The 24,230-nt window shown below is 41.8% G+C and overlaps 1 protein-coding gene across 2 annotated transcripts in view; it reads right to left on the bottom strand.

Annotated features, from left to right (window-relative positions):
* The window catches only part of grm2b (glutamate receptor, metabotropic 2b), a 32,307-nt gene that overhangs the window by 6,551 nt on the left and 1,526 nt on the right, over window positions 1-24,230 (bottom strand). The window contains exons 1-4 of one of the 2 annotated variants that reach the window (XM_044023430.1): window positions 20,268-22,301; window positions 16,158-16,785; window positions 2,687-3,524; window positions 881-1,944 (exon numbers count right to left, since the gene is read on the bottom strand). In XM_044023430.1, the coding sequence (XP_043879365.1) occupies window positions 881-1,944; window positions 2,687-3,524; window positions 16,158-16,667 (2,412 nt within the window). In that variant the 5' untranslated portion in view covers window positions 16,668-16,785; window positions 20,268-22,301. Of the gene's footprint in view, window positions 1-880; window positions 1,945-2,686; window positions 3,525-16,157; window positions 16,786-20,267; window positions 22,302-24,230 lie in introns of those variants that run through there. The other variant, XM_044023431.1, reaches the window with a different exon arrangement.

Here is a 24,230-nt window from a genome sequence, read left to right as displayed (position 1 = left end):
ACATGAATTCTGAGGAAAAAAAAGTCAGAATTCTGACTTTAATCTCAGAATCTGATTTTTTTCTCAGAATTCTGACTTTTTCTTTAATCTCAGATTTCTGACTAATCTGAGAATTCTGACTTTAATCTCAGATATCTGACTAATCTGAGAATTCTGACTTTAATCTGAGAATTGTGACTTTAATCTGAGAATTCTGACTAATCTCAGAATACTGACTTTAATGTCATATTTTTAACTTTTTTTCTCATAATTATGAATTAATTGCATAATTTTACGAACTCCAACGGAAGAGTATTAGGGCCACAAAAAAAAAAACTCCAGCACGAGGCAGAATTCCCCGTCCCCCTACGAGTGGGTCTAAAAAGTGGGGGATTAGCGTTGCAGTTTCAAGCCTCAGACCAAGTGTCACTGGTGGGCGCAGAACAAAAAAAAAAGAATGAAAATATTTCTCGACTCAGGGGAAACTGAGGTTGGGAAGCACAATTTTTATTCTATATTTTATTCTAGTAATACAAAGCTAAATGCAAATTGGTGAAGTATTCCTTTAAGGTTTTTAAACATTTGGATGAAGAAGAATAAACCTTTGGTTACGCTTCGTTAGTCCTTCCATTTGTATACTGAGGCCTCATCTTTCTCCTGAGTCTTTGTTCTCATCTTAAAAGATCTTTTACTCCACATGAAAAGAAAGACATTTTCTTTCATCAGTCTGGATGACGGTGATCAAATGGAATGTGGAAGTGACACCCACTTCTTCCTTAACACACAAGGGATAGAGCCATTTATAAAGCTTATTTTTACATTATTCCACAACACTGAGCCTGTGCAGCTTCTAAATACTCAACTCGCTCCCAGAAAAACAAACACTTTCATGGATAGTTACCCTGTAGTCGCTGGCCGTGACATAGAAGATGGGCTGAAACGCCAGCCAGATGATGCAGGTGGTGTACATGGTGAATCCAATGAACTTGGCCTCGTTGAAGTTCTCGGGGCACTTCCGTGTCTTGAAGGCGTAGACCGTGCAGAGGATGATGAGGATGCAGTTGTAGGTGAGTGACATGAGCATGCTGGAGTCCCTGCTGTTACACTTGAGCGTGACCACGTTCCTCCTCTCCGGGCCCACCTCCTTCCGAACGCCGGGCACCTCCACCAGCAACCAGATGATGGCGACGAGTAGCTGGCAGGAGATCAGGGCGCCGCAGATTGCCACCTGCGAGGCCGGGCTGATGAAGCGCGGCCGCTGAGCCCCGTCCTTCACGCCACTGAAGATGCGAGCGATGCGGTTGGTCTTGGTGAGCAGAGCGGAGTAGCACACGGCGAACGAGGTGCCCAGGCCCAGTCGGCGTAACGTGCACACAGCGGTCGAAGGCTTGGTGATGTAGATGAAAGTCATGCTGTAGCACATGAGAACACCCAGCAGCAGGATGTAGGAGAGTTCCCGTCCACTCGCCTTCACCACCGGTGTCTCGTTGTTCTTGAAGAACAGGCCCACGACTGACAGGGTGCACAGTATGCCGAGGCAGGAGATGGTCACAGGCCCGATGGCCCAGGCATCCTCCCAGCGGATGTACTCTTCGGGCAGATCATAGCAGCCGGTCAGGTTGCCCAAAGGCCACTGACCAAAGCTGCAGTCAGCGCAGGTGAACTCGTCCAGCAGGTACTGGTAAGGCTGACAGGGGATGCAGATCCAGCAGCACACATCCCCAGGTTGCATGCTCTTTATTTCGTTCTTCCTGCACGGGTCGCTGCACTGGGACGTGGGCGGCGCGAGGCCACGCCAGGGCACCAGGGTGGTGTTCAGGGTCAGGTTCTGCTCCCAGTAGCCAACCTTCCTGTAGGTGAACTTGCCGTCCTCTTTGTGGTAGTGAAAGATGTTGTAGCGGCTGATGCTGTCACCGACTGAGTTGAAGCGCACCATGTTCTCCGTGTCTGCAGGTCTGAAAGGAGCTGACAGGGAGAGGAAAGATAAAGCACTGTTTCAGTAAAGTCATATTGTTATCTGAACGAGTTATTCCGAAATACTCATACACTATATTCTAGAGCTTAAAGAGAGAGAGAGGTTCCCCTCCCACTGATTTCACTTTGCTTATTCATGGAATATATTTAGCTTATTAAATAATCACAAAGGGTTTTTTTTCAATGTAGAATGCATTTGAAGTCTTAATCTAGTGCGCTGTGTGTTTGTAACCCACATTTTCAACATTAGCTTTGCTTTAAGCCTTTAGCACTTTTTTTTGCCCAGTTTTCCAGAATAACCTTCAATATCTGGCATTTACCATTTACTGCATGTTAAAATAGTGTATTGACAATTTAAAATGATGAAAAACAAAACGAACAACGATAAAAACAGTAGTTTTGCGTGTTACATTAGACATTTGAACAGTATAACACATATTTAAAATAACATTTGTTTGAGTTTTTGTCAGTGAGACGCTGATTCGCCAGCTTCCAGCAATAGTGCGAGTGAAATTACCGTAATAACCACATGTTGGTTGCAACTTCTCAGCTTTCTGAAACCGTGCAATTACGGTAATGCAAAGTGTACAACTGTGTCGCCTGTGATACAGTTGTCGGTGTTAAAGGGTGAAGACATTCACAAGGGATTTAATACAAATCCCATCAATTTACATGAAAAAAATAGCGCACATCACACATTTGCTTCCTATATTCCTTCGATCACTGTTCCTACCTTCAAATCTGGTCTTGAGGATGAACTCCTTGTAGAACCTTTTGCCGTTACCTGGTTTCATGGCTTCACACACCTTGGACGTGTTGGAGCACACAGCTTGCCTCATGTTGTGCAGTGAATAGGCCATGGCATAGACGGCATTCACCACAAACATGATTTTGGACTCCTGCTCAAAGGTTCCGTCACGGAGGCTTCGCTCACTGCAGCCGTGTTCCTGGAGGCTGCAGCCGAACTTGTGCTCCCAAAACTCCTTGAACCACGGGTTCCTTGTGTTGGTGTACGGGTTCAGTTTGGTGAAGTAGTCTTCGAACTCTCTGATTGTGTACGAGGCCAGTTCAATAGTGAACGCGCCATCTGCTGCGCTCTCGCTGCCTCTCACCACGCTCTCCTGTGCTCCCCATCCATCACTGGCCACCCAGGTGAAGGTGACATTCATGCGAGCGGCGGCCACCAGCAGCTCGCGAGCGTCTTCGCTACGAGTGAACAGGATCACGACCTTGGCGTTGGACTTCTGCTGCAGGGAGCGGATCACGTTCTCGTAGCCCTGGCGGTTCATCGAGCGGCTCACCTTGGCGGAGGTGGCGATGCAGATTTGGCGAGTGCGCGCCTCCTGCTGAAAAGCGTCAATCCCGGTCTCCCCGTAGTCTCCCTCTGAAGCCACGGTGGAGACGTACGTCCAGTTGAAGTAACGCAGGATCTCAGCCATGGCCTTGGCCTGGTAGAAATCAGGCGGCACAGTGCGGGCAAAGTAGTCGTAGCGGGTTTTGTCGCTGAGCTTTGCGCTGGTGGAGGCGTAACTGATCTGCGGGATCTGGAACAGTCGCAGAAGGTTGGCAACCTGGAGAAGAAGGAAACTAAAGGTTTATTATTGTCATTAAGCTTGATCTCAGCATAAAAATGTGTTATACCAGGATTCCTCAACCCTTAGTGCTCATGTAGCACAGATCTGTATTATTAACTCCATATATGGACATCCGGTGTGTTTATAGGTCACATATTCAGGCTTTAAAACAAATGTGGGTTTTTTTTCATCTTCTTATGTGTTGTTGAGTCAAAGTTTTGCTCCATTTGATGTCACATTTTTACTACTGATATAAAGTAGCATTAGTTGTGCAGAAATCACATAAAATTGACAGTTTTTCTTTTATTTTTGGTCCTAAAAACGAGCCAAATGAACTCAACATTTTGAACTTCAAACATTTTGAGTACTTTTTGCTCAGGTGTGTTGATATAGTTGGCAAAAATGAAAGAAACATTTCTTCAGATTGCCCAGGTTGTGCTGAAAAATAGGAAAAAAAGACACTATATGTTGCACTTTCTTATAGCCTCTGTACGTACTGTACATTTAAACATAGTAATCGAAAAAAAGGGTTAATTGAAGTTGTGAAATAAATGAGGTGAAATATGCATTAGCAACATAGTTTTGTCCACTATGATAGAATGTCAATTACAGCTGCTTGGACTGTTATGCATCTAAAAAGGACAAAAATTTCTCAATGTTGCATCATTCCTGTGGTTTCCCTCGAGGCCAAAGTCCAGTTCTGAGTCCAGTGAGGTCGAGAAAAAAATTTGCCTCGTCATGAAACTCAACAAAATCCGCTGTAATTGTGATCACGGTTAGTTAAAATTGACTTCCTCAAGTCAGATTTTGAAGCCTAAGGTCACCCTGGTTGTTTTGCTTCTGTGTAACTTGGAGATATATCCAGGTGAAGTGGAGCTGCTCAAGCACACAGCTGCTGTCTGATTTGCAGCTGTGAAAAAAACACGGCAGCGGAAACAGCAACAAATTCAATGTTCCTCTATCTCGACCTGTTCACTCTGCCACAAATCCCTTCACAGATAATGTCAGATAACAACGGCAACGACGGCACAGAGATGAGAATTTGATCAATCCATTTCGTTATTTTTTTTTTCCCCCCATGTTAACGTTTAGGTCTCGTGACAGATTGTGCCAGACATCACGATGCCCACCTCTACAGACGGATTTACTGATTTCCTCAGTCAGAGGCAAGTTTAACCGGGGGGGGGGATGATTTCTGACTGAAAACTGTCCATGTCGGACACGAGCCTGCCGGACTGGTTCTGGAGTCATAATATTCAACCGTACCAATTATTTTCCCCCCACACTGCAACGTGTGACAGAGCGCTAGCGAAAACTTGTCATTTTGCAGGATCCCTTATGAGATGCAGAGGTAATTAGTAAAAAACCCATGAGCTTCAGTATGACTACCTCCTCCCTGAGGCATCTTTGTATGCCTGGAGGCTTCCCAAACAATGCCATCCCCATGGATGTAATTGGATGCCTCCATTCTCTCACTGAGACCTGGTAAAACTATAATTCTCTCTTATATACATATACATATATATGTATATGTATATATATATATATATATATATATATATATATGTGTACACATATACTGTATATGGTGTATTTGGTTTGTGTCAGACTAAGATATTAAAGGGGCGATGTGTAAGAAATGTTTTGGTCTGTTGTGTGAGGCGTTACAATCTATCTTTCGAGAAGAAAGTCCGAATATTATGAGAATAAAGTTGTGAATGAAGTCGTAACATTATGAGAATAAAGTCATTGTTAATCAAGCAAAGATGATCAGCTGCAACCGGCGACAAGATGAGAAACACGGAGCAATTCAATTTTAAAATTAAATTAAATAATGATACAAAATCTTGTCATGTTAAGACTTTATTCTCATAATCACACAAGATATATATGAACACAGTGTAACACCAGGCATACGCGCAGGTCCTTTTGTAAGTCAGACATGTTAGCATTTGAACTGGGCCTGCAGTAACCATTTTAAATGCTAAACGTTATTGTTTAGCAAATAAAATTTGTTTGCCGTACATATTTTACGAGCCATTAACAGCTCCAGCTATTTCCCACGGCGTCACAGCTTCATCTAGACTTAAAATACACATCAGCAACACCAGGGTCTAAAGGTCTGAGCCATTATATAACAAAGAAAATGTCAACCACAAACACACTGTTTTACATCAGAAATGACTGATTCCTCATCATGCGGACGCCTAAACTCCATAAGCTGAAACACCCGGAGGATAAAGAGCAGGCTACACTACAAGCTCTTGAGGGGATGTATGAAGTAAAAATGATGTATTTCGACAGGCGCACTGTGCCCAGCAGTACTCCTCTCCCATGTTTCTCATAGAATATAGGCCAGAGGTCTTATCAAATTACCCACGAGAGATGTGATTTGTGTTTCTAACGTACAGGGAAGCCCAATAACAGCCACTGATTCATTTATGTTGCCTGGGATATACAGTATACATACATATACATATACATATATATATATGCAGTTTTGTATGCAGCAGGCTAAACCTACGTGACTGATGCTGACTCAGTCTGTAACACTTGAATGTTAATAAGGTAGTTTCCTGTTGCAGATAGTGGGTTTTCATCAGTACACTCTCGGAGAAGCCTGACAGCACAGCTTCCAGGACAGTGAGTGACAGTAGCTGTCTGTTTACCCTGCATGACATTTCTCCCTCTCACTCTCTGCATCGACAGGTCAGATAAAAAAAAAAACAACAAAAAACACCCACACTCCTGGCTGAGGAGTCTTGTCAATCTTGCATTTGATTTCTAATCTAGTTAAGTCGAATTCAACCCTTGAAAACTGAGCGTGCGCGTCACAGATGAAGCACTTTGCACCACCGTAGTTACGCGTCAGTTTGTGCTATCCAGCGGTTTCTGAAAGCTGAGAAGTTGGTTATTACAGTAATTTCACTTGTGCTGTTGCAGGAAGCCGGTAAATCAGCGTCTTTGTCACCAGAGAGGAGACAGCTGTTTATGGACATTGAGATAAATGTTATTTTAAATATGTTTTATACCGTTGAAATTTCAAATTTAACATGCAAAATCTGGTGTTAATGTACAACTGCAGTGTTTTTCAAAACGTTGAACCCATGGTAATTTGCCGTGGAATAATTCACAACTCCTTATATGGACATCCTGGGTGTGTGTGTTTACTTAACTTTCTTCTTTTTTCTTTTTTTTTCATTTTCTTAAGTGTTGTTGAGTCAAAGTTATGATTCATTTTATATCGCATTTTTAGTTGTGATATAAAGTAGCAATAATTCTGCAGAAGTCACAAAATTGAGCCTTTTTGTTCATAAAAACGAGCCATGAAAAAAGGATATAAGACACTCTATGTTACACATTCTTATAGCCTCTGTATATACTGTACATTTAAACAAAATGCTCTGTGTTCTAAGTGTTAAATTGTTAATACCCTATTTTAACAATAGAATAAAGTGAATTCCTGTCTATGATTGCCAGTGATGAGAAGAGAAGGCTGGCTGCAGGTAACTCTTTCACGATCATTAGATGACAAGACTCCATAAAGTCTACACAGCAGCACGACGTGATGTAAAAGAGATGCGACAGTATAATGGGGTTTCTTTAGAAGAGCAGAAGCATTGAGGGAAGACATGGGGACAGCTGGACCGTGGGCAGTCTCTTACTCATGTGTCTGTCATGATGATTTCTTTTTAAAACAGGGAAAGTCCATTTGTGTTTCCCTGCGGTCCCTGTATAGCTGTGACATACACCAGATGTCATGTACAGAGCGGCGACCCACTCATCATTCACTAAAGGTCCATGCAGCGGTTACAATGCTCACAATATAATGTATCTACATTAGAAAAGGAGATAAAACTGACCAAACCTGTGAGCTGGCAGGTGTTCATCTAGTTCACATAGTGATTATTGTCACTATAGAACCATCAGAATGTTGTCTAATTCCCAAAACAAGCCCAAATGATCTGGGTTATAGGTCTAATTTAGGAATAAGCTGATTCAATTTGTGTAGATATGAAGTCATTTCCATTAATCCTCAGTGCTCACACGGCACAGATCTGTGCCGCAGGTGCACTCATGGTAATCTGCCGTGGGAATAATCCACAAGTCCTTATATGGACATACTTGGGGTGTGTGTTTATAAGTCACATATTCAGGCTTTAAAACATGTGTTTTTGTTCATCCTGTTATGTGTTGTTGAGTCGAGATCACATTTTTAGTCATGATATAAAGTAGCAATAATTGTGCAGGAGTCACAAAATAGACAGGTTTTTCTCTTTCGCTTTTTGTTCATAAAAACGAGGCAAGTGAACTTTGAACTGTGAAGTTTTTTTCCATCAGATTGCCAAGGTTGTGCTGAAAAAAACTCTGTATTTCACGTTCATATAGTCTCTGTTGAACCCTGAGAACACAAAGCATTTCAGCTGCCTTTTTCCATTACTATTATAAGAATGTGCAATATATAGTGTAGTGTCCTTTTTTTAGTACAACCTAGGTAATCTGATGGAAAAGAATAATAATAATTTTCACCAAGTACATAAACACACCTGAGCAAAAGGTGCTTGAATTTATGAAAGAAAAATCGAGTCTAATTTTGTGACTTTGGCACAATTTTTGCTACTTTATATCACTACTTAAAATGCGATATCAAATGAATCGTAACCTTGACTCAACAACACATAAGAAGACAAAAAGACAATGCATCTTTTAAAGCCTGAATATGTGACCTATAAGCACACACTCCCCCCAGGATGTCCATATAAGGAGCTGTGTATTATTCCCACGGCAAATAACCATGGGTGCACCTGCGGCACAGATCTGTGCGGCGTGAGCACTAAGGGTTAAATATGTAATGTTTTTCTATATCTGTCTATGTAAAGTTGCATCAGTTCATATCAGTTAGATATGATGTTAGAACCCATCCATCATACTCTGTGTTGAATTGAATTATTTAAATATGAGCAATGACTGATGAATGGTGTGTGGTATAAGATTATGGAGGTAAATAAATATTTTAGCATATTTTTGAGGCATGTATTCGTCTATTGTTGCTTTATATCAGATGTGAACAGCACTGGAGTAGATTATGTGTAGTGACATGATTCAGAAGCAGAACAGACAATGTGTGAATTACAAACACCGATCGTGTCGTATCAAACGCACGTCTTATTCTCTGTGTCACTGCAATAATCTGAGAACAACCAACAACACCGTGTTCTAACAATGTCTCTCCACGCCCAAGGCTTCCTCACCGAACTGGGTCATTTTCCAAATTGGAACACGTTTGCATTTTTGTTTTGTTTTTTTCCACCAAATCTTTCAGCTCCTGATATTTGTTCTTGTTTATATTCGCTGTCAGTGAAGCTCATTTAACAGCCGGCACCATCTGTAACATACAAACATCTGTCCTGCAGCTGATGGGTGTCACTTTTAATTTGAAGCAGCTTGGATCCAAACAGTTATTTTTTTCTGATGAAAGATGAAAAAAAACTCATGTTAAGACGGTGAATTTTATATGGAGGCTATTATATTTGTCTCAAATCAGTGCGCTGTTTATTCTCAGAGAGTGACAGCTACAGTAACTCCTTAAGTGCGGACTAATATCAAGCACAGTCATTTGAAATAACACAAAACTGCTTTTGGAGATTGAATGTTGTGTGCGTGCGTTTTCTCCAGTTTCCTCCCACAGTCAAAAGGTTTGGGGATTAGGTAAATCGGACTCTCTGAAATGACCTTAGGTGTGAGAGTGGATGGTTGTTTGTCTCTATATGTGGCCCTGTGATGGACGCCACCTCAATGAATGAATGAATGGATGAATGAAAACCCACTGTTAGCATCTTAGCTGTTGTTTTCTTGTATTTCATTTCAGACAACTGTGAAAAAATGTGAAGCAACACACATTTTTTTTGAACAAATTACTAAAATGTCCAATAACAATTAAGTTCACATTCTTAAATTCATTAATCTATAGATTAATCACGATCAAAAGTTTGCTTTTCTTATAATGACAAAATGAATGAGTAATCAGACACCATTGTTTAGCTACACGTAGATTTCAAAGAGACTCAAGTGCCAACCAGGTCATCTTAACATGGATGGCTGCCATCCTGTTTGCAACAAGAACACGTGTCAACATCCCAAACACAAAAATCCACCTGAGAATGTCCTTAATTTGTCCTATAGTCAAAAAATTGTGCTGTGACACCCGGGTGACTTTTGTTTTATCGATAGTTCCGTCGCTCAGCTTCATAAAATGAAACCTTCCGCCGACAGTCGCTCATCTCTCTCCATCTTCAGCTACTATCTCATTCTCTCATATCTGACAGACTGCAGGCAAGAGACTGTTTTGCATGGATCATTTCCGGCTTTCATGTCAGAGGTCGGTGCGCACCATACGTCAACGTTTGTGTGTATATTTTATGCATATACATATATATATACATATATGTATAAACACATATACATATATACATATATGTATAAATACAAATACATATATGTATAAATACAAATACATATGTATATATATACACATATATGTATATGTATATGCATAAAATATACACACTAAGGAACATTATCTAGTGCATATATGCATGATCCATACTTTTATTTATGTGTGTTTACTTCACCAAAAACGCAGCAGCAGCAGAAAGAAAAGTGTTTCTTTGCTTATTGGCACAATTAGCATAGAAAGAAGACCCAGTCGTCCACATTAAAGAATCCAACTTCCCTCCTTCAGCAGCACAATCCTCACCACGAGAGAGACATCACCATCACGACACGTTTGAGGGTAAAACAATGCTCTTTTTTTGTTTAGGCCTTTATAAATCACACTCGTGTAATAAACTCGACCAGCGTATGTTGAATGTACGCGGTTGAGCCTGGAGACCACAGTTTGCACAGTGAACAGCCACAAGTTCTGAGCGAGGACTGATCATTTATTCCTGTGATACGTGTGAAAAAACAACAACAACAAAAAAACACTGCAGCTCTGAAACAGAGGAGCTGAAGAGAAGAGCATCTGGAAATCAATATCAAAGCAATATTATTGACCATGTGGATCTTGATTATTGGCCAGTGTTGGTTCTAATCACCACAGTGTCTCCCCCTCACTTTGAAAGACGTTCTGATCATAAAGAGAGCCGAGCTCTGTTCTTCTGAATGTGCTAAAAGTTCCAGTTCAAAAATAGCAGTTTCAGGGAGAGGAGGCATGAGGAGGGGAGGTTGGGGGAGAGATTTGAGGGGGGGGATTCAGCTCTATCATCACATGATGCACAAGACCCTTTTGAAGTTAACACCAAAGCAGATTTTCATTTTTTTCTCACCCGATGCACTCTGTGAAGATGGAAATACAATAAAGACGAAGCCCTCTCCACTTCCTCTGCACGACACATCCACAGACTTAAACAAATAAATAAATTCAACATCAATATACAGTGTGAGGAAGGACAGATATGAACTTCAATAACCTCTTATTAATGAGGAACTTCCCAGCAGCTGCAGCGCTGTGAAGATAGAGTCGATCTAATGGCTCTAACACAGCGTCGAGTGGGTGCTCACGGAGTAGACTATATACACCTATGAATATACTGTGTATATATATATACATATATATATACATATATATGTATATATATATATATACATACATAAATACATATATATGTATATATATACATACATACATACATACATACATATATATACATATATATGTATATATATATATATACATACATACATACATATACATATACATTTGAAAAACACAACTTTACTGACTATGTTCAATTTATTTTAGTGGTTGCAGAATTAAGATTTTAGGGCCACATGTAAAAAATAAATAAATAAATGAAAGAAAGAAGGAAAGAAAAAATAACAAAAATGCATAAATTCTGAAATTAAAGTCAGAATTGTGAGATTAAAGTAAAAGCATTTCTCAGAATTCTGACTTTATTCTCAGAATCCTCACATTAATCTCAGAATTCATGCTGTTTCATTACTTTTTTTTACATATGGCCCTAATACTCTTCAGTAGGATTTCATATGTATGTATGGTTCCTAATGAAAAGATACTGGTACCCGTCCATAGAGGGAGCTAGGGCGTCACCCCGCTAGTCTGGCATGAAGAAGAATCATCTAAAATAATTTATAAAACACGGACATTTTAAATAAACCAGCTACACATCATACAGTCTGTAAACTACAAAGTGTATGTTCTCCCGGTCAGGTGACGTATTTCTGGTTCCTCTGTCCCTTGCGATGCAAAAGATAGGAAGGACTCTAGATAACCAGATATAAACATGTTACTCCGGTAACTAAAGGAAGTCCGGGACATGCTCTTGTGAGCAGCTGCAGATCTGTGAGCATCAGGTGAGACACGTGATGCCTGAGCCCATCGTGTCTTTATAAACTTTGTGAACGTCAAACTAGTTTGAAACAACATCATATTCTGTCACAGCAAGAGACAACACTCTGTGTGTCTCTCTCTCTCTCTCCCTGTCTCTCTCCCTGTGTGTGCGTACAGTACATCCTAGAGAAAAACAAAGGCAAATCAAGGACAGAAATATACAGCAGGAAGAGTGAGATGCTAATGAGAGCCTCCAAAATATTGCTTGGCTATTTAGGAAAGCATTTTTCTTTTAAAGGCTGAGAAGAAACGGCTCTTTCTCACACTTTTCCCACATCTCATCCTTGGCTTCTGTCTCTGACAGCATCAGTCTCCTCTCTCCACATGCAGGTGGACACATCATTACCATCACCAGCCAATGGGGATGAACCCCACAGATGGGAAAAAAAGCAGCTCCTATCAAACTCTTCTCAGACCATTGCTGGCACTTGTCCTCCTCAGTTTTACAGCACAAAGTGCTTCTCTGCGATTGAAAGAGGCCGTTTAAAACCATCACTGTCTCCCGGAAAAAAAATCCCACCGTGAAGCTGCTCACCCTCTCTCACGGCTTCATTCATTAAAGAGCGCAGACACTGAATGTAAGCGCTGACAAAGAGACTTTTGAGGGTGTAGTGACAGTAGAGGTATGTATTCAAATTCACACACAAAAAAAAACACTCAAAAAGCACAGAGTTTCCTCTCCAATCTTCGCTGTAGGCGCATTCACACGGAGACACACATAAGGTCCTTTTCATGCGTCTCAAAAACATGCTGTTCTTTTGTCAAAGTTACAAGAGGAGACACTTGATATCATCCACTTCTTACAAAAGTGAAGGCACTCTGCTGCGTTTAATGGGCCCTTCAGATGGTTCCTATATGGTAAGACGGTCGTCCTCAATGTCAGTGTCTTCATTCAGCTTCCACATACAGTACGACAGTGAAGCACACACTTCTGCAGGATCCTGGCTTGAACTCAAACTAGACTGCATTCTGGTTGATTTGGCAGAAGCTAACAAGGGAATCGGATCACACGGACGAGTAGCGGCTAGCATTGTTGCCTCACAGCAAGAAGGTTGCCAGTTTGAATCCCGAGGAAGGGCTTTTCTGTGTTGAGTCGGCATGTTCTCCCCATGTGTGTGTGTGTGTCAGCAGCCCAAAAACATGCAGAGGTTAATTGGTCACTTTACTTTGACATTAGGTGTGAGTGTAATGGTGTTTTTCCACTTTATAGTACCACCTGGCCACGGCTCGCCTCTGCACGGTTTGGTTGGTTTTCCATGACAATATAGTACCTCCTCAAGTACCAGATACCAGGGTTCACGTTTTTGGGCGCTGTCATGTGAATTTGGCAATTCGATATCCCTGACTGGGGGCGAAGCTGGGGAAGATCACCACCATAATTCCCGTGTTCGGCACGCCTACCAAACGGGGATTCTCGCTCCAAAAACGAATCAAAACAGCCCAAAGTCACAAGGTTGATGAGGATCGCAAGTTGTCACAAAGACTTGGACAACTTTCATTTTCACAAAAGCAGCCGAACACTTCTTCACTTCAGGGAAACCCCGACGCAAACTGACATAAACGGAGAATCGTGACATTTGGACCGAACCGTGTGTTTTTACGCTTATTTCCGTTATTTTCATTATTTATCGCACTCAGTTTACAGTTTGTGGAATGTTTGTTTTCCAGAATTCAATGAAAACTTGTTAAATCTTAGATTTGGTGCGTGTTTCTTGTTACGTGTGTCTATTTAAGAATACTGTATGTCCGGCATTAAACATTAAATATTAACGGCCACATGGGCTGTCAAAAATATTTTCTAGTGTAAACTCTGCCAGGAACTATCGCTAATGGAAAAGCAAAACAACCGTGTCGTGCCGTGCCAAGGCAAGTCGGTCTCCCTCGTGGAAACACGCTATAAGAGTGAATGGTTGTTTGTCTCTTTGTGTCGTCCCTGCGATGGACTGGTGATCCGTCCTTTCGCCCACTGTCAGCTGGGATTGGCTCCAGCTCCCCACGACTCTCATGTGGAGGATTAAGTGGTAGATAATGAGTGAGTGAAGGTAACAAGTGAATAACAGTCAGAGAGGCTGCAGCACTCAACTTATTCAAAGACTAAGTGGTCCGTGTGTGGAGAAACGGGGAAAACGTTAATGGAATCCAAATCCAAATTTATACACCTATACCCACAGCGAAACCTTGTAAGAATAACAAATGAATTAGGTTTATCAAGAGCAAAAAAAAAACAAAAAACTCACAGTGGGTGAAACACAAGGCCAGATGTCAGGAGAAGCTTTAAAACCGTACAAATCAGGTATAGATTAAAAACTAGACAATGTGAAGGGAATAAAAAAAGGCTGTTTAAAAAGGTCAATAGCACTTTTTTTTATTTGTGATTATATGTGATACACGTTTTCACTGCAGACAAATGCTCATAAAATCTGTTATTGCAGCTATAAATGAAAAGCATCGAGGAGCAATATATGACCTTCATGGGAAGTTGCATATACTCCAGTCGGGCAATGTTAACTTTTTTGCCATCAAAAAAGACATAATTTATGTTAAATGATTATCTTACTCTTTTTTTTTCTTATCTTATGGGCTGCAGCGTCAGTGCATGCCTGCACTAATGTAACAACAGTGTTGTCTCCATTCTTTGCAGCGTATTCATTAACATTACATTAATTTTCTCAGGTATTATATTATGCTTATTTTACCATAAAGAAAAGGGGCCAGAAAAATGCTTTTGCCCATTTTTTCAGAATAACTTTCAATATCTCGCAGTTATTTACAATTTTCTGTGTGTGTTAACAAAAACAGGCCCACAAAAATGGAAACTATGCACAATAGACAGCTGGACATATAGATAAATAAACCTCCGTATAGTATAAACAAGCCAGTATGACCACTACCTTCACTGCTGCTAATAAAAATGATTATGAAGTTTACTTCTTTCTGTCTGTGCTTGTGTGTAGAATAAATGTGTTGTGGCCTGCAGTTAATGGAAAGTGTAACCAAATGAGTCCAATACACTTTGTCTAACTAACCTACTTTGCGTGGTAATTATTGTGTGTGTGTGTGTGTGTGTATTTATGAATTACCCTCAGATGCATTACTAACTCTGGCAACCTTTCATATGTGTGTGAAAGGTCAGTGTTCCTTTGCAAGGTGGGAATGAAGACGCTTGTAAAATGACGGATGCGTCTTCTGCAAAATTCTTCGCCCATGCATGCGGCAACCTGACACTCTTCCTCTGAAGAGGAATGTCCCGAGTCGTCTGCCTCAGTGAAATTAAAGATGCAAGGCATCGTCAGTATTTGTGAAGGGAAGTACGAGGTGTGTGTGACTCACGCCACATGATGATGCCAAGTTATGTTCTCAATTGTACAGCAACCTTGGGTTTGGTGAAAGGCGCTCTATAAATCTAAGTTATTATTATTATTTTTATTATGTGAGTATTGAAATCCTATTTCTAGACTATAGTGTATTGTCAGTATTGGTCATCAGTTTTTAAATAAACAAAATGAATACATTCATAAAAAAAAAAAGGTGATCTTTAATTTTAGGCCTGCAAGGTAACATTAACTTGAGTCTCCTTTGTGAAAGTCAAAGTCTTACTTTCTACCTTGATATATAAAGAATAACTCTTTAAAGCATTAGCTCAGGACACTGGACATGCATTCTGGGACTCCTTTATTGTCCATTAGCACCATAAACAATGCATGGACATACTGCTTTTGGCAACCTGGTCCAGGGTGTACCCCGCCATGTCAGCTGGGATTGGCTCCAGTGACCCATGACCCTCATGTGGACGATAAATGTCTGGATGGATGTCAAATTTCATCAATGAGCCTCGGAGCATGAAGCCTGCTGTTTGACTTGGACTAACAGAGCTTGTGATTGGCTGACTCGAGGTGAACAGGAAGTTATGTCCAAAGAAGGAGCTCATTCCCCAAAGAAAGAAGAGGAAGACTGGGATTAACGTGAGTGTGACAGTGTCTGAAAGGCTGGGTCTTGTTAAAGAATAAAGGATAATGAATGAATGAATGCATTGGACAACTGGACCAGCTAAACTAAAGAATGTAGTCATAAAGGGCCAGTGTAATGTAATTGTTTTGTTAAAACCGAGTTGCTCTGAATCAAAATGTAATCAATACCTAGCGTTGCTTTCTGTAAATGTGTATGAATTCAACTTTTTCCTACACACTAAACATGTGATGTACAGAGTGTGACTTCACCTGAATGGAGACATCACTGTAGGAGCCTCCGATGACACCAGAGATGGCGAGCGGAACCTCGTTTTGGATCGGTCTGGAGCCGTCGGGACAGATGAAGCCCGGATCGTGCACCTTGGTGAGCGAGGCCCTGACAAAATCTAGCGACTGCTCCAGAGCGTACGTGTCCTTCGAGCAGGTGTCAAGAATGTGCGCCCCCAGCTGGAGTCCGGGGAGGATGCGATTGCTGGCGTTAATCTCATCGAGCGCCAGCAGCATGGCCTCCAGCCTCTGGATTCCCCTCTCCTCGTTGATCTTGCCACAGTCCTCTGTCCCGTCGCCTTTGTGGTGCACGGGGAAGAGGCCACCAATCACCAGGTCTCCGTCCATGAGGATCTCACGTTTGGCTGTGGGGGGTAATCTGGACATGCTGGGCAGGACTCCTTGTATCAGCAGCTCCAGCAGGAGCACGTGGAGCGGCCAGTAATTGGCAGCTTTGGCCAACGACCCGGGGCGGAGCACAACACTCAGCATGGCGGGATCAGGTAGACGGGTTCAGATGGTGGGAGCAGAGAGGAGCAGAGGCTCACAGAGTCTCGGGGCAGATCGCTTTCAAGTCTTCTCTCACTGGGAACAGCATGTCTGATATTTCCTGAGTGATGAAGAGGAGAGAAGATTCTGTGATTATGGTCTATCTCACTTTTAATTCTGCATCAATTTTCAGCATCTTTGAGGCGATTGGAAATGAGCTGGGTAGTACATTACCATTATTATTGACACCCCAGTGACAGCTTGTATTTCTGCCTTTTATCCCTTTTTTCATTGGCACCATTAGTCTCTCAGGTTTTTGCCCACGGGATTATTCAAGGGTACAGAGGAGCCACACTCAGGTATAAAGCATTGTAAAGGCAGGCAGACTTTCCCCTCACAAGGTTTTCTACACTTTTATTATCAATTCTTTTTTTCTCATCTCACTGCAACCTATAGAAATGCTATGGACAAATAACAGCCAGCCTCCACCTGAGTTTGTTTTGTCAGCTCTGAATCTTATGATTTATATTTTTTCAGAGTAAAACAAAGGAAGTGGATATTATTTTACACCGGACTCTCTGTGGTCCCTGTGTGATGAAAAAAAAAAACCCACTGTGGTTTGATCTAAAAGATAAACACACACACAGCGGTTATCAGTACTGCGAGACCACATCAAACATTCATAGATATTTAAGGCACCTCTGGTGAGAAGCATAATTTCTGAGGTTACAACCGAGCTATCACATAGGTGGTGGATCTCCTCAATGGGGTTGCCATGGAAACATGGTGGGTAAAAAAAAATATGGGTTGGACTGCAGGGAAGTGGGCAGTGAGACATGTATGCTAATATAGATTCCTATCATGTTGAGGTTACAGATTTAGATCTCACCGGGAGTTCCGGGGGTCCTTCATGCACACAGAACAGAACACTCCAAAACAGGCTCGTTCATCCCATTCATCAAGCACACAACAAGTTCAGCAAACATGTTGATATTAACACATCTACATGGCAGCAGTGACTCACAGAGAGGACTCACTGTTTTATTTTAATCAATCGCAGATAACTCAGGATTCAATGTTGGTAAACTCAAAGAGCCCCAGCTGAAATTTGGACTTTTCATCGTGATGCCATTCCTCCTCAGTGTGAGGCTCAATAATACAGACTTCACCAATGATGGGATTATGTCACAGGGTTTGTTTTACTACTGACACTGTAACAATACCTCACCGTGTGTGTGTGTGTGTCACTGAGGAACAAAACAACAACAACAACAGTGGGGTACATGCAGGCATGAGCTAAAATAACACCACCCAGATACATTCAGAGATGTTTTTACATCACACGCTCCACAAAAAACACAGGAAGGAAACAAAAGTGCAAAGAATCCAGACGTTTCCCCCTGCTAGAGAGGATCAACATGTTCTAAAGTGCAAAGAGATAATGTCACATGTGTCATGGGTGCATTGTACAATAAGTGGTAGGTGTTTATTACTGCATGTCACATTTGCCCCTGCGTGTTGAGCCAAGGTGAGAAAGTAACGGAGAAGGGGGTTCAATGTTAGGTGTCTAATTGCTGTTGTGCACTGTCTGTCAGAGCAGATGGGGCTTTCTAGTCGCTCCTGACGAGGTCATGGTGTGAATTAATGTTGGAATAAGGAAGAGCTAATTAGGCAGACAGGGCTAAAGTGAGGTTTGAGATGCAGAGGAGTCCATCAAATACCTTCCTAAGTATATGTGGACAAACTAATAGGCACCAATTAGAGGAAGTATTATCAGCTTCTTCTTAGTTTTGAAGCAGCGTCAAACCAGGCCTCAATCATATCATTAAAACTATGTTGATGCAGAAGAAACTGTCACACTCACACACTCACACACGCAGCAGCCAAGCGCATCACTCGCTCTGCCAGCTGTCTTCACAACAATATTCCCTCTGAAAGGCGAGTTCAAAAAGAGACGAGCAGTGTGCTTTACTCGGCTTTGAACCGTCAGCTAATGCATCTCTGCTCCCCGACTACACATAACACGTCAAAAAAAAGAAAAAGAAAGATTCCTCCAACATTACCATAAAGAAACACTTTGAGAACACACCTCTTATTGTCTTGCACATACAACAGTGTGGAGTTAGAGTGTGTTAACGTGTGACTCACTCACAGAGCAGCTTTCAGCGATGTGGGTGATTGGCACAAACATTCATACATGTAGAGGGTTTTTTTTGGATGAATACGATAATAAACGAGACGCTTGTCGAGTTCAACGCAGGACAGACCTGAAGTCTAATGGGAGATTTAATAACCTTCAGATTCTCACCGTCACCTTTAACTGACACATGGCATTTACGCAATCCATGAAGCCTGATGAGCAATAAAAGCACTTTATTTAACTTCTATCATCACATCCTGACTGACACTGATGGGGCTACAGAATATCTGCCATCTAAAATGGGATTATGGACCATAAGTGTCATCCACCCCCCCCTCAAGTAAAACACATGTTACAATATTGTTATGTAACATGACAACACACAACAGCAGACACTCACACACGGTGCTGTAGAAATGAGCCGCTCAGCCAGAAAACACAAGCATGATGGTGATTTTCTTTATAAAGGCCAATCGTCCACTTTGCCCCCGAGGCGTTTTACACCATGACCTTTCATTATCCTCACTCAGAGCCGGACTTTGCTGCTCAAAGCCGAGGACCCTGATGTTCCACTAATGACAAACAGGAGAAGAAGGAGGAATAACTGCAGCCGCCTCAACTGCACTAATGATTTCCATCACTGCATCATCTCCAGAGTGTGTGTGTGTGTGGGGGGAGAAACAGTTAATCCCTCCACCTGGACTTGTCAGCTAACAGAATTAGGAAGCCTCTGTGGCAGCAGCAGCAGCAGCCGGCTGATTGTGAGTCTGACCGTGGATCAAGAAACACCACTTTATTAACACAGCGCGGGGGGGAAACAGCCTGTCAGTCTGTTAAAACCTCAAACACTAATTAAGATGACTTCACTGAGCTCATGAGGTATATAACTTAATAAGTGCAGCCATGACAACAAAGACTGGCTACAACTGATTGTTTAGATTCCCTGACTGATTTCATAATATCTAATATGGAGGTGTGTCTCTGATGACTAGTGTATAACTTACACCTTTCATATTTTGTAATAAATGAAGCTGCTGCCATCACAACCTGTTTTTTCTTTTTAATATACTTTTTGCAAAATCAAATATAAACATCAATACATTGTTCAATGAGCTCTCTTTTTTTGGTTTAAAAAGCCTTATAATGAGATAATGCAGTGTTAGTTATGTTGCGTTGGGTATTCTCTTCTTAAGGAAGGAAGCAGCTGTATTTATTTGTCCCATTACAAACAGGATCACACTCAGGTGTGGAGCGGAAATCATCCAGTGGAGTTCAGTTTGTTTCAAGACACTCACTGGTGACTGTTGTTTCTCTGGGACAAATGTAAAGAACATGTATCAAGTTAAGACAAAAAAATTGAATTTATAGTCAGTTAAGATGAACTAATGAGGGCAGTGTTGCTCTGGATGATTTAAAAATGCATAAATGAATAAATGAGTGTGATGAGATGGTTCGTCGCTTACCTGGTTGAAGCGCAGATGTCTCTCTTGGTCCGGTTGTGCGCCGCGCGACCGTGTTCACAGACACAGGTGAGTCCAGATGTTGCTCACGTGGAGCATGTCTCCCAAGGATCTGTCCGTGGTCCTGAAAGTGTTGCTCACCCTGGCCAAGTCTCACTAACTCCCCTCTGTCTCTCTCTCTCTCTCTCTCTCTCTCGCTGTGTCTGTGTGTGAGTCTGTGCGCTCTCCAACTTGTGCCTGCGACAGCAGCAGCAGCAGAGGAAGAAGAAGCAGCAGCAGCAGCAGAGGAAGAAGCAGCAGCAGCAGCTTCACTGCGTGCAATGAGCCCACACACAGAATGCCCGAGTGTCCACAAGCACCGGCAGCACAGTGACGCTCCAGTGACTCTGTCAGCTACTGAATTTAAATGAAAGTATAGCACACAGCATGCGTTGCCCTCCGTGTCAGATTCGCAGCCGCGTCTCCTCAGAAATGTAGTTTACAAACAAGAGGTGAGGAGGAATCCTGCCACTCTCCTCCTCCTCCTCCACCTCCTCCTCCTCTGCTGCTGCTGCTGCTGAGTGCAAATAAGAACCAACGCTGGGTGTATTTCGCTTTTCCTTTCACAAACCTGACGACGTATCATGTGGCGTTTGTTCGCGTCCAGAATAACGAACTTTACCAATGAAACATATAGGCGCTATAGGCGCGCGCGCGAGAGAGAGATAGAGAGAGTTGCAAAAGTGAAAAGTGCATTGATAAAAATGGCAAAATCCTGCATCCAACTTTTTCATACTAGGTCTCCCCCTCTGTGTGACTCATCTACTCTCTTGTTCCCCGCGGAGCTGCACTCGCATGTGGTGTCAATCCAACTTTTTGTTTTTTTAAGCCAAACCAAAAAACAGAGAAAGAAAAATCATTAGTCTGCAAATAGACTTCTCAAGGTGCTGTCTAACTCTCTGTGGCTAAATTTAGAAAGAAAGAAAGAAAGAAAGAAGACATGATAAAAGAGAAATGAGCTGCAAATATCTCCCTCTATGAAGGATGGCCAGCTCCTCACTCACCTCCATCTCATTAAAAAACTGAATAACCCTCCAGTTGAGAGGCTCAGCACTTCACAAACTCGAGGGGGACACTGCACACTTAGTTTTACACACACACACACACACACACAGAAGTGGCATGATGGAGGCCATACCTCGCTCAAGGTTGAATCAAATGCTGCTGCTGCAAAAAAGTCTCTGTTTCATTGTCACAAACATGTATTTCATGCAGCAACATTATCTGGTTTTAGTGTTGTGTCTAATCTACGAATGTCTTTCACCAGGATTCATCCGAACCAGGGCCAACATTCCTATTGTAGTTTTGATATTTACATTTTCTTAGGCTTGTTTTTTGGACTGAGAAGTCTGTTAGTTTGAAGCTTGTTGTTGATGCTCCTGCAGCCCAGACGCGTAAAACAATAAGCGTTAGACAAGTGCGGCAAGTTTGTCCTAATTCTTTTGAATATAAACAAAGTCAAATCAACATTGTTCATTGCTTTGTGACGGCAGCATTCACAAGGATAACATTTATTCTATGAATGAATGAATGAATGAAGTCATCCTGGCTGTTGTTGTTAGTGTTTGTTCTATGCTTTGGAATTAAGTCAAGGGCTGGATTAAAAGCTTTGGGGCGGCCAGATTCGGCCCGCGGGCTGTCAGTTGAGGATCAATAAACCGTAAGTAATATGATCTTTCCATTATCCTCCATCATCTTGTGTATTAACTATGTAAACAAATAAACTGCAAAGCCAATCACCAAGTGGTATCAAATGCAGTAATGAGTCTTCTTGTGTTGCACTGTTACAAATAACCACATGTACATAAACCCATTATAGTTGTCAATGAATATTTGGTTTTTGGTTATTCTTCTTTAGCTAGTGCCATGGTTCTCAAAACTGTGGTACAAGTACCACCAGTGGTACGCAAGTTTCCTCTGGTGGTGGTAGTGGTTAACACTCTTGACTTGGGTTGGAAAAATGATCTTATTGGGAATAAATCTGCCTCCTGTGAAAAGTCCATAGCTGACTTTGCTCTGCCTGTATTTGAACGTTTTTTGTTTGTTTTTTACTTTTTACAAGAGCTCAATATTTCCTCAGGTGGCACTTGGTGTAAAAAGTTTGGGAACCATGGATCTATCGTATCGTGTCAAACAATTAACAATGACGCCAGCAGTTATTAGTCTAAACTGCCTCAAAACTATTCAACAGTTACGTGGTCAGCAGTGGGAAACTTCAAAACCTCCCTGATAATTAAGGTTACCTCGACAACACACAGCAAAGCGCTCTGCTCAGAAACCATTTCAGGCGACAGAGGCTGCACTTCTTTTTTCTTTTTTCCTCCTCAGCTACATCCCCGTTGCATAATTAGAGGAGGAGGAGGAAGAGGAGGAGGAGGAGGAGGAGGGGGAGGAAGAGGAGGAGGAGTGCTGGAGAGGAGTTTTGTTTTGTTTTGTTTTGTTTTGGGAAAAGACAAACAAATCCAGTATGAACTCTGCCTCACTGCTATCTCTCTCTCTCTCTCCCATCACCCTCCTCCTCCTCCTCCTCCTCCTCCTCTCAGCCACACATGCAGGACCACAGAACGCACCATCTCACCGCATTCAAATGTTTCCAGACGAACAACAGTTAAGGGTTTGGGGAAAAAGAACTTTCCCTTTTATACAGTGGCAATTAAAATGACGTGTGGCTCCTGCTTGTTGCATAACTCCCCTGCTAACACAAAGGGACCAATTTTCCCCTGCAACAGAATTGTAGTTTACATTTCAATAGTTTGAGAGCATGTGGGTGGAATGCAGAGTTTAGACAGGAGCATGCCAATTAATGTCGAGCGAAATTACAGAGCAGCGTGAACAAAGTGTTGGTCGTCAGTGGTCAGCGCGAGAGGTTTTTCTGATCATTTAACAGTGAATGGAGAGAGAGAGACAGGGGAAGTGTTAATGTGCGTGCCCCATGACTATTTCTCCACAATATAATCAGCATTTATGTTTAGCGTGAAGATCAGTTCAACCATAATAACACACATAATATTAATAATTAACAAATCTACAGCTTTTATACAAAAAAGGTTTCATCTTAGTAAGAAGAGTTCTTATTAGATCGAGTCTGCATTTAAACCTGAGCAGCTTTTTATTTTCTCTCCGGTTTGAGCGGCATGAACTTTGATGTTCTTAGTACATAAGAAGTGTTTCTTTGTGTCAATGTGAGTGAGCAGGCGTGACTGTCAAATGGCCAGAAATCAACAATAATCAATTATCTAGAAGGACAGCATTTTTTTCAAATCAAAACTCAGAGATTTTGGCTGCTCACAATATAAGAATAAGTGTCTTATCTTTTTATCGGCAATCTGATGAAACACTTCTTTCATTTTCACCAACTATATAAACACACCTGAGCAAAAAGTATTCAAAATGTTTAAAATAGGATTGAATTTGTTAAATTTGGAAATATGTCACAGTTCAAAGTTCACTTGGCTCATTTTTATGAACAAAAAGAAAAGAAAAAACGGTCTAATTTTGTGACTTCTGCACAATTATTGCTACTTTACATGACGACTAAAAATGTGATATAGAATGAATCCACAAAAGGAGTCCGTTCCTCCTTGTATATTACACACATCACATTATTAAAATGCAACTTGATGGAAAAGTGAAACTAAACTCTTGCCTTGCAGCAAAAAGACCCAGGTCTACAACCCAGTCTGACCCCTGTTGTTGGTCCTCGCCTCTCTGTGTAGAGTCTGCAAGTTTTCCTTGTGTGTGTGTGTGTGTGGGTTTATTTCCGAGTATTCCAGCTTCCTCCCACAGTCCACATCCATCTATCTATCCATCCATCTTCTACCGCTGGAGAAAACCCACGCATACACGGGGAGAACAGGCAAACTCCATGCAGAAAGACCCTTGTCCTGCCCGGGCCGTGAACCCGGGACTTCTTGCTGAGTCCATAAA

This window comes from Solea senegalensis, linkage group LG4 (assembly GCF_019176455.1).
Source record: "Solea senegalensis isolate Sse05_10M linkage group LG4, IFAPA_SoseM_1, whole genome shotgun sequence".
Classification (NCBI taxonomy): Eukaryota; Metazoa; Chordata; class Actinopteri; order Pleuronectiformes; family Soleidae; genus Solea; species Solea senegalensis.
The sequence above is the reverse complement of the archived record's forward strand: the minus strand, read 5'-3'. Positions and strand labels throughout refer to the sequence as shown.